This window comes from Sorex araneus, chromosome 4 (genome assembly GCF_027595985.1).
Source record: "Sorex araneus isolate mSorAra2 chromosome 4, mSorAra2.pri, whole genome shotgun sequence".
NCBI lineage: Eukaryota > Metazoa > Chordata > Mammalia > Eulipotyphla > Soricidae > Sorex > Sorex araneus.
The window spans coordinates 48,663,968-48,682,368 of record NC_073305.1 but is presented as its reverse complement, the minus strand read 5'-3'; the positions used below and the strand labels follow the sequence as shown (position 1 = coordinate 48,682,368).

General features: G+C 59.7%; 1 protein-coding gene across 2 annotated transcripts; it reads left to right on the top strand.

Annotated features, from left to right (window-relative positions):
• Positions 1 to 547: 547 nt before the first annotated feature.
• On the top strand, positions 548 to 17,734 carry ITIH4 (inter-alpha-trypsin inhibitor heavy chain 4). 2 transcript variants are annotated; one of them, XM_055134176.1, is made up of 23 exons: positions 548 to 648; positions 1,450 to 1,610; positions 2,923 to 3,027; positions 3,129 to 3,291; positions 3,390 to 3,500; positions 4,020 to 4,148; positions 4,959 to 5,075; positions 5,266 to 5,434; positions 5,503 to 5,628; positions 5,765 to 5,946; positions 6,033 to 6,218; positions 9,181 to 9,320; positions 9,515 to 9,669; positions 9,914 to 9,940; positions 10,147 to 10,200; positions 10,606 to 10,707; positions 11,173 to 11,220; positions 11,374 to 11,400; positions 11,478 to 11,594; positions 14,354 to 14,528; positions 16,923 to 17,077; positions 17,160 to 17,256; positions 17,526 to 17,734. In XM_055134176.1, the coding sequence occupies exons 1-23, from the start codon at positions 565 to 567 to the stop codon at positions 17,593 to 17,595; spliced, it is 2,700 nt and encodes an 899-aa protein (XP_054990151.1). In that variant the 5' UTR covers positions 548 to 564; the 3' UTR covers positions 17,596 to 17,734. The 2 variants fall into 2 exon arrangements, with proteins under 2 accessions (XP_054990151.1, XP_054990150.1); XM_055134175.1 differs by having other exon boundaries at positions 11,173 to 11,400.
• The last annotated feature ends 667 nt before the right edge of the window (positions 17,735 to 18,401 follow it).

Sequence of the window (18,401 nt, the reverse complement as noted above, 5' to 3'; positions counted from 1 at the left end):
TCGAACAGAAAGACCCAGCTGCTGGAGCCAAGGGGCCCACGCCCGGGAGAGAAGGGCTCCTCCCTCTCAGCCCGGAACTGGCATCTCCACACGGCTTTGGCACCATGCAGAGAGCCCCAGGGCTTCTCTTCCGGGCCCCACTCACAGCCTGGCCACACTCACAGCCTCTGTGCAGTCCCCCTCTGCCCTCCTCCCTGTTTCCTGCAGGCTGGACCAGCGGAGAGAGTTGGCCATCTCCGCTTCATCCCCAGGAAGCTTGTCAGGGTGTGTGTGTGTGTGTGTGTGTGTGTGTGTGTGTGTGTGTGTGTGTGTGTGTGTGTGTGTGTGTAGCTTTCAGAAGGGGCTGCAACACCCAGTGCCTGCCCTGGTTGCCTTGTCCAGCCAAAGTCCACAGGAGACCCAGTCAGCCCAGCCAGTTCATCAGCCACTGCGGCCCAGTTCCCGGCTTGGCAGCAGTTTCCCAGAACCCGCCCCCGCAGGGGTGGGGAGGGAGGGGGACAAGTTATTAATTTACCCCCAATTCTGCTACGGCTCAGATGCAGCCGGACAGGTGCGGGAGCTGCAATGAAGAGTCCCGGCCAGGCCCACAGCCGGGGGCTGCTCCTGCTGTCCCTGCTGGCAGTCCTGCAGGCCACCACTGCCACGAAGGTAGCCGGTGTCAGGGGGCTCGTGTGTGTGTGCCTGCGTGTGGCAGGGAGGGGGCTCCTGTGGCTTCGGGTCCAAGTGCGCGCAGTTTAGAGGACATGACAGGGACGAGAACCGGCTCTCGGCACTGGACGGACAGTGTCTTGGCTCCTGGGAGGGCAGCCCTCTCACACCCCCTCGCCACACCAGGTGTGGGCAGGGCGGGATGCAGCCAGGTTGGTCGTGGCGATGCAGCCTGCCTACACGCGCTCTACAAGGCTTAGCCCGGGACGTGCCACAGAGCCGGTGTGGCCTGGCTGCCCGCAGGTGCAGCTAAGCAGAGCCGGGCGTGCTCACGTGACTAGAGCAGGCGAGCGTCTGTGAGGCTCCACATGTGTGCACGCGTGTGTTTTCTGGGGGGAGGGGGAGAGAGCAGGTGGCTGGGGGCTACCCTGTGGGCTCAGGTAGCGGGAACAGGAAAAGGGGATGAAGAAGACTTCCAGTGCTTGGAGACCCTCCCATGGCCTCACCCTGGTGGGGGACAGTTTCTCCCAGTTCTGCAGGAGTCAAAGGCTCCACGCTGAAAGAGCATTTGCCAGCGGGGGCCCTGGCCCCCCTCCCAGAGCTGCAGCCTGCGTCCCCCTCAGACACTCTGGGGCTCGGGTCCCGCCCCACACTCAGCGAGGCAGAGGGGCTCCTGCCGTGGGACTCGGGGGTCTGAGGCACAGCTGGATGTCGGGCTCACTCAGGGTCAGGGCCAGCGTCAGGCCCGTTCCTGGGAGAGACAGTGGCCTCGAGCCATCACCTCGCCTCCTCCACTCCCAGAATGACATCGACATCTACAGCCTCACCGTGGACTCCAGGGTCACCTCCCGGTTCGCGCACACGGTGGTCACCAGCCGGGTGGTCAACAGGGCTGACTCGACACGTGAGGCCACGTTCCAGATGGAGCTGCCCAAGAAAGCCTTCATCACCAACTTCTCTATGTAAGTGCCATGGCCATCATCATCATCACTGCCCGCGGCCCCCCTGGGCCAGGGGGTGTGCCTGAAGGGGCACCACCGGCCTCGTCCCACCCTTTACCTGCCCATCTGCCCGTCCATCCGTTCACCATCCCTCAATGCCCATTGGGTGGCACGCAGAGAACGAAGTCACTTGGGGTCTGTTCCTGGGAGGAGTCCAGCTGGGGCCTTGGGCACAGAGAGCAAAAGTGCCCTAGCCCCAGGGCCACCCCCAGTGCAACACAGTTGCTAGCCCCAGCCTCCCTGCTGTCATGCGCACACGTGCTCGCACACACACACACACACACACACACACACACACATACACTGGCGTCCAGGGCCGGGCCGGAGACCACAGAGAAAGCCCCGGGGATTCTGTGGACTCTGAGCCATACTGACCCCCAACGTGTCCTTTCTTGTCCTCCCACGGGGTTTTGCAATGTTTGCCTGGCCTCGGGGGAGAGGCAGTGACAGGGCCACCTGAGGGGCTGGTCCCAGCAGTCAGGTGGACTCGGCGGGGGCAATGACAGAGCTTCTCGATGTAGCCCAGGGCCTCTGGAGACCTGGAAGGAGTTGGGTCCCCAGGGCTGGGGTGCTCCCACCCGCCAGAGCATTCTGTCCGCCACCCACACGGGGCCATGTCCACAGCTCACCAGGTTCCATCCGGGCTGCTCAGGGCCAGGGCTGACCCCTCTCTGGGCTGCAGGAAACAGCATGTGGGAGCCGGAGGCTGGGTGCCCTGACTTGGCCGGGAGCCCCCTGGGCATCGGGGAGGAGCCTTGGGGCCCCCACACCTACTCATTGGAGAACGGAGAGCAGTGAGGGGCTGGCTGTCCCCTCCCTCCTGCCCTCAGCTCCCACCCTGCAGCCCCACCTCACTCGTCCTTCCTTCCTCATCTGAATGCTCCATAGACGAGCTCGACTCGACCCCAAGACTGGTCCGTCCCCCTGGACTCCCCAGACCAGCCTCTGTGTGGAGGGTCCTGCCCTAAGTCGGGGGACCCAGGGGCAAGCTGGTTGCTTTTCTCCCTCCCGCCTTCCTGCTGTACCTTCCCCGCCCCCTAGCTTGGCACGGCCTGCAGGGAAGGGGCGTGGAGGGTGCAGAGGGCTCTGCCCCCACCCCTCCCCCACCCCGCTCCCTGGGGTGCACCTGCACCACGGGCTCCTGACGGGAGGTGCGTGGTAAGGCAGGGGCGGCTCGGGGGGGGACGCAGAGAGAGGTCCAGGAAAGTGGGCAGAGAGCGGGCCTCTTGCCTCCCCCTCCCCGCCAGACTCTCGCCACCTCGCCTCTGTGCAGGGTCATTGACGGGGTGACCTACCCAGGGAACATCAAGGAGAAGGAGAAGGCCCAGGAGCAGTACAGCGCCGCCGTGGCCCGTGGAGAGAGTGCTGGCCTGGTCAAGTGAGCGGAGGAGCTTGGGGGGCTACGGGGAGGGCTCGGTCCTGCGCCGGGGCCCACCTGCATCTGGCCCCGAGCGCCAGCCTGAGACCCGCCTCTGCCAGGGCCACCGGGAGGAAGACGGAACAGTTCCAGGTGTCGGTCAATGTGGCCCCTGCTGCCAAGGTCACCTTCGAGCTGGTGTACGAGGAGCTGCTCCAGCGGCAGCTGGGCATGTACGAGCTGCTGCTGAAAGTCCAGCCCCAGCAGCCGCTCCAGCACTTGCAGGTACCCGGCCGCCTCCTCCTAAGGAGGCCTCCTGGTTGGCCCCGGCCAGGCTGGCCCCTGGCTCCTGGCTGACCCCCCGACACATGTCTTGCCTCCAGATGGACATTCACATCTTCGAGCCTCAGGGCATCAGCTCCCTGGAGACTGAGAGCTCCTTCATGACCAATGAGCTGGCGGAGGCCCTCATCACCTCCCAGAATGAGACCAAGGTGGGCCGGCCCCCGCGTGTGGGTCAGGGGCTAGCCACAGTTCCACCATGCAGCAGGTGGAACAGTGGCACAGAGCCCCGGAGCTCTGAGGCTCAGGGGACTGAGGCCACTCAGGGCCTTGGTGACGGCACGGGGTGGGGGTCAGCATGGCTCAGAGCCCACAGAATCCCCGGGGCTCCCTCTGAGCTGGACCCAGTGTGTATTGGGAGTGGGGGGTACAGGGCTCTGTCATGTGGCCGACAGGGTGGGCGGGGCCTGGAGTAGGGCAGGGGTGCCGGTGTGAACCCAGGATGGGGGCACTGGCTTGGCCAGAGGCCTGTGGGGGGGGCCCAGACCCTGCTGCAGCCAACAGAGAGCAGGACACTCGGCTAGATCAGCCCCTGAGCCCGGGTCTGAGAGGAACGTCCCCGGCTCTGCACCCAAGGCCACATCCCATCACCTTCCCCGCCGTCAGGGCCGGGCGTGGGGCTGGGTCGGCCTGGTTGCTCCCTCCAACTCCAGCCTCTGCCGCCCCCGCAGGCTCACATCCAGTTCAAGCCCACACTCACCCAGCAGCAAACATCTCCAGAGCAGCAGGGCATTGTCCTGGACGGCCACTTCATCGTCCGCTACGACGTGAACCGGAGCCTCTCTGGGGGCTCCATTCAGGTGTGTGGGGGGGGGGCGGGGGGGTGTTGTCTGATGGAGATGGAGGTACAGGGAAACGCACCCATCCTCCAGGGCGTAAGCCTGGGGCTGTTAGAGGCCCAAGGCAAAATCATTCTCCTTAACACTGTCCCAGGGGCCAGAGAAGGTGACAACAAGGAGTTGTATTATCCCTAAGATCCTTTCAGAGGGGCTGGAGAGATAGTACAGTGGGTAGGGCGTTTGCCCTGGTGCAGCCACTCTGGGTTTGGTCCCCAGCATCCCATAGAGTTCCCAGGAGTAAGTCCTGAGTGCAGGGCCACCTGAGAGCTGAGCATCACCAGCCATGGCCCCCAAACCAAACATAAAATAAATTAAAATCTGTTTGGAGCCCCAAAGCAGCTCCTTTCCACCTGCAGCGTCCCTCCGTGCCCGGCTGCTGGAGCACTGAGCCCAGCTTCCTGCTCCCTCCCAGTAGTTTTCTTCATCTCTGTCTCTGGCATCACTGGGCCTTCCCTTTACTCTCCGAATAGACCTTGTTTCGGGAGTCTTTGCTCTCTCGACAGACCTTGGGTTTACCATGTTACACACCTGGCTATCAGGTGCCTCAGATACTGAGAGAGGAGGTAGAGCAAGCGGAGGTGAGGCTCTGGAGAGCCAGGCAGCAGGAGAGGGCCGGCCAGACCCGAGGAGGCGGCAAGGGTTTGGGGGCAGGGTAGAAGGGGCTGGAGCAGAAAAATCAGGGGCCTCAGGACTGAGGGCGAGCGAGGAGGCAGCCGGGGGTGGGGGGCAGCTCCCTTCACTGCGAGGGGGGCGTGTGTCTCACTCCCACAGATCGAGAACGGCTACTTTGTGCACTACTTCGCTCCTGAGGGCCTGCCCACCATTCCCAAGAACGTCATCTTTGTCATTGACAAGAGCGGCTCCATGCTGGGCAAGAAAATCCAGCAGGTGGGTCCCGCGGGAGGCCCTGAGCCAGGTCTCCATGTCACGGAGCCCGGAAGGAAGCACCGACCCCCTCGGGTCCAGGCTGGCCTTCAGAGCCGGTGCCGTGTGCTCACCGCCCCCACCGGGGAGGCCAGCCCAAGGGCCCACGGGGTCCCCAGCGACACCCCCCCTCACCTCCTCTCCCCCTGAGCAGACCCGGGAAGCCCTCATCAAGATCCTGGGTGACCTCAGCCCCGAAGACCAGTTCAACCTCGTGGAGTTCAGCAGGCACGCCAAGAAGTGGGAGCCGTCCCTGGTGCCCGCCTCGGCCGAGTACGTGAACAAGGCCAAGCAGTACGCTGCCAACATCCGGGCCCATGGAGGTGAGTGTCCCGCAGGGAGGGGGAGGGGGGCAGGCGGCCAGGAGCCCCCCTGAGTGCCCCGCCCGCAGGGACCAACATCAATGAGGCCATGCTGATGGCCGTGAAGCTGCTGGATGACGCCAACCGGGAGGAGCAGCTGCCCGCTGGGAGCGTGTCCATCATCATCCTGCTCACGGACGGGGACCCCACAGAGGGTGAGGGCGCAGCCCCCAGGGAGCCGCCCAGGCACCGCCCCGCTGGCTCGAGGGGGCTGTGGCTGGGAGGGGAGGCTCCGAAACCCCACGAATGTCCACGGAAGAAGGAGTCGCCCTTTTCTCCCTCCCTCCCCAGGGGAGACCAACCCTCAGAACATTCAGAAGAACGTGCAGGAAGCCATCGCCGGCCAGTACAGCCTCTTCTGCCTCGGCTTCGGCTTTGACGTCAGCTACGACTTCCTGGAGAAGATGGCGCTGGAGAACGGCGGCCTGGCGCGGCGCATCTACGAGGACTCCGACTCCAACCTGCAGCTGCAGGTGCCGCCTTGGCCCAGAGGGGCAGCCCCGGCCCAGCAGCCCGCGCCGGCCCTCACGGTGCCCGCTCCCCCCCGCCCACCCCGCAGGACTTCTACCAGGAGGTGGCCAACCCACTGGTGACAGCAGTGACCTTCGAGTACCCGAGCAACGCCGTGGAGGAGGTCACACAGGACAACTTCCGGCTGCTCTTCCAGGGTGCGGAGATGGTGGTGGCCGGGAAGCTCCGGGGCGGCGGCCCGGATGTGCTCCGGGCCAAGGTCAGCGGGAAGCAGGTGAGCGTGGCCGCTGGTCGCCCAGGGCCAGCACGGCGGGGCTGACAGTGCTCAGCCTCAGGGTTCACGCCGTTGACCTACCCCACAAAGTCTCCGTGGCCCCTGGTGGGTGGTCCCGTCTCCCACCACTCATGGTGGGCATCACAGAGGTGACAAGGCCCACTCCGAGTCCCACTGTGTCCCTGCTGTCTCTGGGCCACCAGTGCCTGCCATCCCCGCCCATCCTCGTGCCAGCCTCGGAGGGGGCGCTCAGTCAGTCTGGGAAGGCTGCTTCCTCCTCACCGCCGAGCCGCCTGAGGCCCAGGCTCACCCACGGGGACGCTGCCTCCCAGGAGAGGGCGCGGCCAGGCCACCCGGACAGGATAAACCCGGGTGCTTGGGCGAGCAGCACTGAGCAGCCTGAGCTGGCCTGGGGGTGGGCCTCCTCCAGAAAGCTCCTGCCCACCCCCACCCCAATCCCCAAAACCTCGAGACTGAAGGGAGGTGGGGGAGGGCAGAGGTCAGACCAGGAGGCATGAATGAATGTTCCCAGCTGATACGGGGTGCAGGTTTCTGGGCTGTGGACGGCACAGGCAGGGGGGCAGGCAGGGGGGAGAAGTAGGAGTGTGCGGGGGACGAGCCCGTCTCAGATGCAACCACGCGGGAGGGTGGGCGCCGTCTGCCCCCGGTCAGCCAGCCTGGCCTCAATCCTAACGATGATGTGAGACAGGGCCGAGGCGGCAGTGTGGCCCTGGGTGAAGGGGTGACGCCCCTCCCATGGCACCTGGTCCCAGAGAACTTGCCAGAGCTGTCTGCACTGATGTCCCGGAGGCCAGGAGCTTCCCACGTGAGGACCCACAGTCACTTGTTCACGAACCAGAGCATCTTATCCCCCCCATTTATGTATTTATTTTTAATGGAATCACAGTGACATACACATTTACAAAGTTGTACATGATTGAATTTCAGTCATATAATGTTCCAACACCCGTCCCTTCCCCAGGGTACTTTTCCCACCACAGTGCACCAGTGGTCCCAGTTTCCCTCCTGCCCCCACACCGCCTGTCACTCCGGCAGGCACTCGTCTCTCTCCCTCTCCCTCTCCCTCTCTCTCTCTCTCTCTCTCTCTCTCTCTCTCTCTCTCTCTCTCTCTCTCTCTCCTCTCTCTCTCCTCTCTCTCCCTGTCCCCTCTCTCTCTCCGTCTCCTCTCTCTCTCCCTGTCTCCTCTCTCTTTCCCTCCCTCCCTCTCTCTCCCTTTCTCTCTCTCTCTTTCTCTTCCTCCCTCTCTCTCTCCCCCTCTCCCTCTCTCTCCCTGTCTCTTCTCTCTCTCCCTCCCTCCCTCTCGCTCTCTGTCTCCCTTCCTCCCTCCCTGCCTCCTCTCTCTCCCTCCCTCCCTCCCTCTCTCTCTCCCTCTCTCTCTTTCTCTCTCTCTCATATCCCTTTCCCTGTGCCCTTCACCAGCACCCACCGCACCCGACACCCTTGTGTCAAGCTTCCAATCATCGACCTGTTCTTCTAGCTCCTTTACCCTCACCTTGGATATTAATCTCATTATATATATATATGAATGAATGAATGCAGTCATTCTATACCTATCCCTCTCCTTCTGACTCATTCCACTTGACATTCTCCATGTCATTTATAAGCAAATTTATAAGCAAATTTTATGACTTCATTCTCCTAACAGCTGCATAGTCCATTGGGTAGGTGTGCCATAGTTTCTTTATTCATTCGTCTGTTCTTGGGCACTCAGGTTGTTTCCAGGTTCTGGCTGTTGTGAATAGTGAACCAGCGCATCTTCGATTGACTTGATTAGTTAGTTGGATAGGTGGGTGGGTGCGCTAGTTCAAGAGTTAGTTTTGGTCCACCCAGTGGTGCTCAGGAGGCCCGAGGGCCCTCTCAGCAGCATCTCGCCCCCAGAGCTTTGCTGCTCCGTTGCTGTGGTGACAGTTGAGGGCCACACCCAGTGAGATTCAGGAGACCGTGCGGTACTGAGTGTGGGGACCAAACCTTGACCCCTGTACTCCCTCTCAACCTTCACATCTTTGTTTCAGTACGTTTATTGGAACGTGTGTTCTGAATAAGACAGACCAAAGATTTCACAAATATGGGGCTGGAGAGAGAGTCAAGTGGGTAGGGTATTTGCCTTGCCCGCACCCGGCCTGGGTTCAATCCCCGGCACCCCGTATGGCCCCTTGAGCTCCACCAAGAGTGATCCCCGAGTGCCAAACCAGAGCCAAGTCTTGAACACCACAGGTTTGGGCAAAAAAAACAAAAAACCCAACAACACCAAGATTTCACAAATACTATTTCTTAGGCCGAGGTTAAGAGAGAGTATTAGTCCAGGGCGAGGAGGACGCGCAGGTGTCAGAGCGCCTGCTGGCAGGGCTGAGGCCCTGACTTGGATCCCGAGCACGCCTGTCTCCTGTCCTGGTGGTCCCCGAGTGGCTTGCCTGTAGGGGGCTTGACACCTACACCCCCGACAACAAACTTCATCTGAGGGAAACCAGCCGGCAGCAGCCTGCGTGTGGGAAAGCTCCGGGAAAGAGGTGGGGGGTGGCCCCACAGGGGTGCAGGGGCTGCCCCCTGCAGAGACACATGATACCACTGTGAGCACCCGGAATCCTCCATCCCCCGGGGAGACCAGACCCTCAATACCCTCCTCCTGGGGCCACCCTCAGGGCCACATGCACAGTGCCCAGTAGGGGGCACCAGCGTGGGCAGGGGACAGGCCCAGGTGGGGAGAGGAGACCCCAACCCCCCTCCCCGCCCCCCTGAAGGCCCAGCCCAAGTGAGGCCCAGTGAGGGCTGCACCTGGGCCCCGACCCACCCAGTGGGCACGGCCTTACCTACTGCAGCTGCTTGGGAGCCGATCTGGGGCTCAGACCCTCCCCTTCTCCCCAAGGCCCACCCGCCCCGGGGTCCCTTCTCGTCCCCAGGGGCTCTGCAGCCCTCACAGCCCGGCATTGCCTCCCCCCTCCAGCCCATGCAGAACATCACCTTCCAGATGGAGCCCAGCGTGGCCGAGCAGGAGGCGCAGTTCCGGAGCCTCAAGTACATCTTCCACGGCTTCATGGAGAGGCTCTGGGCATACCTGACCATCCAGCAGCTCCTGGAGCAGATGTGGGTGGCTGCGTCGCCCCTGGGCTGGCACCCGCCTCCAGGGCTCGCCAGGCTGAACGGGGCCTGGCTGGCCTGGGGCCCTCTGCTGGGCCCGCAAAGGGGGGAGCATACACATTGTCCACCTGCGGGCACCCCAGGGGGGTCTCAGAGGGAAGGAGCTCCCCTGGGGCTGAGCCAGTGTCTCCAACTCGCAGGGTTTCTGCCTCAGACGCAGAGAAGCCGGCCCTGGAGGCACGAGCGCTGGGCCTGTCGCTCAACTACAGCTTTGTCACGCCACTCACGTCCATGGTGGTCACCAAACCCGAAGGCCAGGAACAGTCCCAGGTCGTCCATAAGCCCGTGGAGAAGGGTGAGTGTGACCACGGGGTCCCAGGCCCCTTGGGAACAATTGTGACCCAACCCTCTCCCAGACCCCCGCCCTCGCCCCATCGCCCTACCCGGACCCCAGACCTGCCACCCCGACTCCTGGGTACCCCATATCATGCATGCGGCCCTAGGAGAAGGCAAGGCCTACTGACCCCCCTGAATTCTCTGTGCCACGTGGAGTAGTGGGGAGTCAGGCTAACCCCTGCTTTCTCTGTTATTTTATCCAGAAGAGAGAGACAGCAGAAGGCGCCCAGGTAAAGCCCGGGGGCTGCCAGGTCCGGCCTGGGCCTGGGTGGCTGCCTCAGGGGCCGCTGCCGCCCGAGGCCACCCGCACTGCAGCACACGCGGTCACGGGCTCATCTGGACTCTGGCGGCCACTCAGGCTCGGTCCTGCCCGCTAAGGACAGCCGGGGGGGCCCGACAAGCACTGCCCAGAGCAAACCCGGCCCTGATTTTCCAGGTCTTCCGTCACTCAGACTCTTCAGCCCAGGCCCGCCAAGGCCCAGCAACAGAGGTAGGCTGGGCAGGCAAGGGGCAGCGGGCAGAGCCTTGACCGGCCTGGGGAGTGGGTGTGGGCCAGGGGAGTTCTGATGGGTCCACCTGGCTGGGGGGCAGGGCTGGGACCTGCCTGAGTGGGAGGTTGGGGGTAAGCAGTCAGGTAAGTGGTTGGGGGGCGCCGCGGGGTCCCTCTCCTCCTGAAAGAAGCATCTCTAAGGGCCAGGGCGTGAGGGGCCCTGTGGAGCTAGGGACAGGTGCGCCTGCCAGTCCAGTGGGGTGCATTCAAGAAGGACCCACCATTCCAGCCTTGGATTTCTCCTGTCGGGGTGGGGGGAGGGGATTGGGAGCAGGACCCAGGAGCCCCAGCAGTGGGGGTCATGTGTCTGCTTGAGAGAAGACCGCTCGTGACCCCTCTTCCAAGCTAAGAGTTTCAAGTCAGCCGGCATGCCGATGAGAATGTTGGACCCGATCGGCTCTTCCTACGTGCTTTCCTACAGCCCACCACAAATGTCCAGACAGATGGGTGAGCACCGGGGATGCCCTGGGCCCCAGTCCCTCTCATCCGTGCTGGAATAGACCCAGATGATCGAGTGAGACCAGCCCCCCGGCTCTGGGGTGGGCCTAGGCACAGTTGTTGGGTCTGTGACATTAATAGGATGTCCTTTGTTTTCACTGGGATGGGTTCATTCCACTGGAAACTGCCTCCAGATGGAACATTCTGGAAAGAGAAGGTTGCTTCCATTCACAAAGCCAACAGGGTCCCTTCTGCAAACTGAGTTTGCAAACTCAGTCCCAGGGAACGACCACCCACACCCACCCCTGCCCCCCAAACGTGCATTTTTCCTTTCTCTGCAGATCTCCTGGGCGGGGGCTTATGTGTGCAGGGATTATAGGCTGGAGGGTGCGGGATGAGACTCTGAATGTCAACAGTCTTTTCCTTTTGTGTTTCTTGTTGGTGCAACACAAATGCCTGCCTCAACATCCTTAGTGGATCCCTTCCCCAGTGACTACTACAGTGTGAAGCTGGAAACCGCAGGTGCCTTCCAGACCAGAGTCTCTGCAGTCCGTCCCGGCCCTGTAGCAGGGAAACCCTGGGGGCCTCGGGGTGGAAGCAGAGAGGGAGCCCAGCCAGCCCCATCCTCTCCTCCCCGCCGCACCCCCTTCCTAAACCCACCTTTGCTCCTTTCAGCACCAGTCTTGGTAGCTCCAACTGCAGGTACGGTGGCTGCTCCCCCGCCTCCCCTTCTGGACTGTGGTGGCTCTAAGTGGCCCTGAACAGTCCCTGCTGTCCAGCCCCCGTCCAGGCCCCGCTCGTCATCCTGCCGCTGCCTGGACAGAGGGAGGATCAGCTCTGTGTGACCTTCAAGGGCTCTCAGGAGCCCATGGAGCTGCTCTCGGACCCTGAGCAAGGTGAATCCCCTGAACAGACCCAAAGACCACTCACTGTCACCTGCACGCCCTGGACCACAACGGGAGACCCCTGGGAGCCAGGATGGCAGGACTCACAGACAGACCGGCTGCAACCCTGCGCACTCACTCACACACGCTCACTCTCACATTCTCACATTCACACTCACACACGCTCACACTCACACATACACACTCACACTCACTCTCACATTCACATACACACTCACACTCACTCTCACACATTCACACACGCTCACACTCTCACACATTCTCACATTCACACTCAAACATGCTCACACTCACTCCCACACATTCACACACATGCTCACACTCTCACATTCACACTCACACATGCTCACACTCACTCCCACACATTCACACACACGCTCACACTCTCACACATTCTCACATTCACACTCACACATGCTCACACTCTCACACATACACACTCACACACTCACACTCACTCTCACACATATACACACGCTCACACTCACTCTCACGCATTCCCGCACATGCTCACACTCACTCTCACACATTCACACACTCACACTCACTCTCACATATATACACACTCTCACACTCACTCTCACACATTCACACATGCTCACACTCTCACACAACACATTCTCACATTCACACTCAAACATGCTCACACTCACTCCCACACATTCACACACATGCTCACACTCTCACACATTCTCACATTCACACTCACACATGCTCACATTCACTCCCACACATTCACACACATGCTCACATTCTCACACATTCTCACATTCACACTCACACATGCTCACACTCACTCTCACACATACACACTCACACACTCACACTCACTCTCACACATATACACACGCTCACACTCACTCTCACACATTCCCCGCACATGCTCACACTCACTCTCACACATTCACACACTCACACTCACTCTCACACATATACACACGCCCATACTCACTCTCACACATTCACACACATGCTCATACTCACTCTCACACATATACACACGCCCATACTCACTCACACATTCACACACATGCTCACACTCACTCTCACACATTCACGCACGTTCACACTCACTCTCACACATATACACATGCTCACACTCTCACACATTCACACACATGCTCACACTCACTCTCACACATTCACACACTCTCACACATTCACACCCACATGCCCACACTCACTCTCACACTCTCACGTGCACACTCACACATGATCATGCTCACTGTCACACATTCTCACACAATACTTACATTCACTCTCACATTCTCATGTTCACACTCACACATGCTCACGCTCACACATTCTCACACTCTTCATATTATCACATTCATACTCACATACTCACTGACATCACACTCGTATGACAGCACACACTCACTCTCATACTTACTCTCACACTCACACTCCCTCTCACACTCCCTCTGACTCACACTCACTTTCACACTCCCTCTGATTCTCACTGTCACACTCACTGACTTACTCTCACTCTCAAACTCAGACTCTCACACTCACTCTGATTCACACTCACACTCACACTCTCACACATACTCACATTCACTCTGATTTGCACTCTCATACTTTCACACTTACTCTGAATCACTCTCACTCTCACACACTCACTGATTCTCACATGCACTCACACTCACACTCGCTCTCACACTTACACTCACTCTGAATTACTCTCATTCTCAAACTTGCAATCTCTTACAGTCACTCTCACTCTCACTCACCAACTCACACTCATGCACTCACACTCTGATTCACTCTCACGCTTACGCACCCTCACATTCTGACTCTCACACTCACTCTCATACTCACCCTGACTCTCACTGTCACATTCACACACCTCCATGGCCCCACAGGTGCAGGTTGGTCACACATCAGGAACCTGGGTGCTCCAGGTTGTCCAGACATGAGCTCACTCTCAGGCACTGCTCTAGGTCAGGGGACAGAAAAGCCTGAGTGTAGTGACCACAGGGATCAGGCCCTGGAGCACAGGAGCCGAGCCCAGAGGAGACAAGAGCAGTGTGAGGGCTGGGAGGCTGCCGGGGCCTTGAGACAGGGGTGAAGCAGGGTATTACGGGGCAGAGGGAGCGGGAAACCAGATCAGAGCCTGCCAAAACTGGTGGACTTGTCAGGGTGGGAAGAGGCTGGGAGAAGGAGGGGTGCTGTCCAGACCTCCCGGGTGCCCCGAAGGACTGAGCAGATGCTCACCCAGCACCCCTGCAGCTCCCTTGTCCCCCAGCTCAGGGATCTCCCACTTGATGGCGCCAGGCCCTGCTCCCTGGGGCTGGGGACTCAGGGCTTTCTCAACCCTGCTGGACTTGAGGTGGGACGTCCCCTTTCAGAAGGGCCACACATTTGGAGAGGCTGTAGACAAGAACCGGGGCGCCTCCAACGCCTCAGCGGGTTTGTTTACCGGTCAGGGAACTTTCCTTAGGCCAGAGAGATAGCACAGGGTCAGGGGCTTGCTTTGTGCAGTCGGTCTCTGGCACCACCTCTGATGCCACCAGCCACGCCAGGAGTGATCCCTGAGCACAGAGCCGGAAGAAAGCCCTGAGTACTGCCACCTCTGCCTTCCCCCCACCAAGAAAAAAAAACAAACAAACCCAAACAAAGCCTGAGGAAAAGTGGGCGTGAGAGAGAAGCTGGTAGGAAGCAGGCCAGGGTGTGCGGGGAAGCCAAGGAGTGGCGGGGCCAGGCGGGGAGGCCGCCCCCATCCAGCTGGCTCTGGCCACTGTTCCCAGGGCTCCAGGTGACGGCCCAGTACGAGGCGCAGAAGGGCCACTTCTCATGGATCGAGGTGACCTTCAAGAACCTCCAGCTGCAGGTCCGGGCGACCCCTGAGCAGGTGGTGGTGATGCGGGATCGCAGGAGCTCGGCCTACAAGTGGAAGGACACGCTGTTCTCCGTGATGCCCGGGTGAGCCCAGAGCAGGGGCACCAGGCCTGAGGAACAGGGTGGCTGGGTAGGGGTGCTCTGCCGAGGGCTGCACCCACAGAAGGTGGAGAAGCACAGAGCCCTGTACACTCCCCTCTGCTCCGAGAGCACCGAGGGGGGATTCCGTGGCTGCCTGCACAACTATGCCAGCTCTGCGGCGAACCCCACGGGGCCCTGGGCAGGTGTTCGACCCTGCTAAGCTCAGTGTCCTCCCTGGTGGCGGGAGGCCAGGAGCCAGCCCCGATTGCAGAACTGAGTGGGAGATGGGGGGTGGGGGGCAGAGAGAGTGCAGGGAAGCGTGAGACGGTGGGTGTGGGTGCTCAGCCTCTGTGACGCCAGGTAACACTGGGGGCTCCTCCAGGCTTGGTTCTGGAGACTGTCCTGGGCACGTTGCTTGGAACTCTGGTGAGAGACTCAGGACCCACATAACAGCAACTCCCGGGCAGCTGGAGGGCCGCGGAGAGGGCCTCCTGTCCTGGGAGGCTGCTCCCTCCAGAGTCTTCTGGGGTGACTTGGGGCTCTGGACACGGGCCAAGGAGAGTGCAAGGACCCAGTGCTCTTTGATCAGGGCCCAGCCCATGTCCTCCCCCACTTGTCCTGTCTCTGAACCTGCCCGTCCTCTCCTGGGCCCTTGACGAGTGAGGCCCCCCATGAAAAGGACCGTTTCATAGAAAGCCTTAGTTTCCTACTGCCTGGTAAATATCGAAAGACTGATGGCATCCAAGTCCCTTGGACATACCGGTCAGAAAATGGAATAATTCCTGTGAAGAATTCCTACGAGGGGCCAAAGAGATGGTACAGCTGGTAGGGCACTCTCCTGGCACGTGTCCCACCTGGGTTCAATCCCTGGCACCACATGTGGTCCTCTCACTTGCCAGGAGCGACCCCTGAGTGCAGAGCCAGGAGTAAGCCCGGAACACAGGTGGGTGTGGCCGCAAAAGCAAAAACTAAGATAAAAGAATTCCTACGAACCATGCTGATAGTCTCCATGCTCCTGAGCGGAGTCCCAAAGAGGGAGAGAGTGCGGCTTTCACAGGCGTTGAGGACATCATAGCTTCCAGGAAATTCCACTTGAAAGGGGCTCAGGGGAAGATCAGGGTCTTAATCAAAGTGCTAGAAAGCAACTAACATTCCCAAGACAAGTAGAAGTGCAGGAATTTGGAAGATTATTTTAAATAAAAAGGAAAGAGGAGAGAAGAAGGTCTTTTGTTTGTTTGTTTTTGCCCTTCTGGATATTAATAAACAAGATTCAACACAAAGGATCAATAGGTGGGAAGATGGTACAGCAGGCAGGGCTCTTGTCTTGCACGTGGTCAACCCAGATTCGATTCCCAGCATCCCATATGGTCCCCTGAGCCCCGCCAGGAGTAATTCCTGAGTGCAGAGCCAGGAGTAACCCCTGAGCATCATCGGGTGCAGCCCCCAAACCAATATAAACAAACATTAATCATCAAAAGGAGGTGGCACTAGCGGTGGCTCAACTTTGCATAAGGGAGGAGGCCCAGGTTCCATCCCTGGTGCTGCTTTGTCCCCGGAGCATCACCGGGAATGGTCCCAGGTGTGGCCCAAAACGAGTGAGAGAGTAGCATTACTCATAAAAACAAAAGGGTCCAGGGGAGAAGGCAGCTGGGACAGAGAAGGGACCACTAAGCCAATGATAGTTGGAGGGATTGCTTGGCATGGGAGATGTGAGCTGAAAGTAGATAAAGGACGGATTATGGTGACCTCTCAGAATATGTATTGCAAATTACAATGCCCATAAGTAGAAGGAGAGTAAGAGGGAAATTGTCTGCCATAGAGGCAGGGGTAGGATGGGCGGGGGCCGGGGGAAGGATACTGGGGACATTGGTGGAGGGATGCAGTGTACAGAAAATGTACACTGGTGGGGGGATGCATGTTCGATCATTGTATGACTAAAACTTAAACATGAAAGTTTTGTAACTATCTCACAGTGATTTAATTTAAGAAAAAAATAAAAGGTGTGTGGGGGGCAGGGCTGGAGAGATGGCTCAGTGGCTGGGACCGGGTCTGAACACTGACAGCAGATACTTCCTTACCCTGGAGGCCCTCTGAGCTGGCCCTGGGGGTCTCTGGCAACACTTCCTCAGGCTTCAGCACGGGCCCACTGGCCTGGTTGCCTGAGGGAGGTCCCCCAAACCAGAGAACCCCCACCAATTATATCAGATTCATGAGAAACCAAGTCTGAGGGCCAAGAGGGCCAGGACATTTGTCCCCTCCATAGGTGCTGGGGGCCCTCTGTCACTTAGTGAGTGTAAGTCCCGTCTTGGGACACAGGAGCTGCTCCTGCAGCCCAACCCTGCCCACTGCGGCACCGTCTGCCTTCACCCCTGCTCAGGGCTCGACTGTTCTCCGCAGCGTGAAGATGACCATGGACAAGGAGGGGCTCCTTCTGCTCAGTATCCCGGATGGAGTGACCGTGGGCCTGCGGCTGTGGCAGGGCCCCAGGAAGGGCCTGCGGCTCCTTCTGCGGGACACTGATCGTTTCTCCAGCCACGTCGGTGGGACGCTTGGTATGCAGCCGACAGCCCTCAGGCAGCCTCTGTGTCCCCCGTCTCTGTCCTTCTCCCTCGAGACCCTCCCTTTCTCTCCCAGGTCAGTTTTACCAGAATGTGGTCTGGGGGCCCCCGGAAGAGACAGATGGCAGCAAGCGCACGCTGACCGTTCAGGGACAGGACCTCTCTGCTCACAGGTGACAGTGCGGGCAGGCCACGAGCCCGAGGGTGGGGGCTGGGACACCCCCTCCCCAGTTCTTGTCTGGAGCTAGAAACAGCCAGAGACCAGAGGAAACTCCTTCACACCCCAAACTCCTGCCCTGGGACCTGGGGTCACACACAGTGGGGTCCCCGGGGCTCTGCGTCTGGTCAGCCTGGCTGGGGGGTTCTGGGTACCCTCCGTGTCTGTCTGTCTGTCTCTTTCCTCCTGAGACTTGCTGACGGCCCATCTTTCTCTCCACCCCAGAGAGCAAAAGTTGGATTACCAGGAGGGGCCCCCGGGAGCAGAGATCTCCTGCTGGTGTGTGGAGCTGTAGTTTCCTCCGAAGCCTGTGCCCCTCCCCAGACGCCTCCCCCACCCCCCATGCCATCCTGTGTCTGCCTGTGGGGCCTGGACTGTGCCGGGTGGGACGCCCCTCCCACTACTAATTAAAATAGGCCGAGTGACCCCAGGGAGTGTCTCTGCTTCTGTGGCCACCGGCCTCAGTCTCATCACTGGAACACAAGTCACCAATCACTTGTGGAGCAGTAGAATCTTCCAGGGTCAGCTCGCCAAGGCCTGGGACTGACCCATGGAGGCTTCAGTGTCAGCCCTTTACTCCAGACACAGATTAAACTAAGACTGGGGGAATTGGATTCCCAATTTAAGAACCCACTGCAGGGAGCCAGGGAGATGGGTCAGAATTAAGGTGCATAGCTGACCCAGGGGTGATAGCATGGTCAAACCAGCATGTCTGGGTCTTGCCCGGGAGGCCCCCGAGCCTAGGCTGAGCATGGCCTCAGCCGGCCTAGATGGCCAACGTAGGAGGCCCCCAAATACAACACAACACACAACACAGTGCAACACAACACAATACAACACAACACAACACTGCCTTGAAGATGCAAGGCCTCGGGTTGGATCTCTGACACTAGATAGATAGATAGATAGATAGATAGATAGATAGATAGATAGATAGATAGACAGATAAGAGACAGGTGATAGATAGACCATAGATTGATGATTAGTAGATGATCAATAAAATGAAAGGCCAAAGAGATAGTTCAAATGGTAGAGCAACAAGGCTAGCTGGTGCCAAACCCCGGTTTAGAGCACTGTCACTGCACAAATCCCCGCACCACC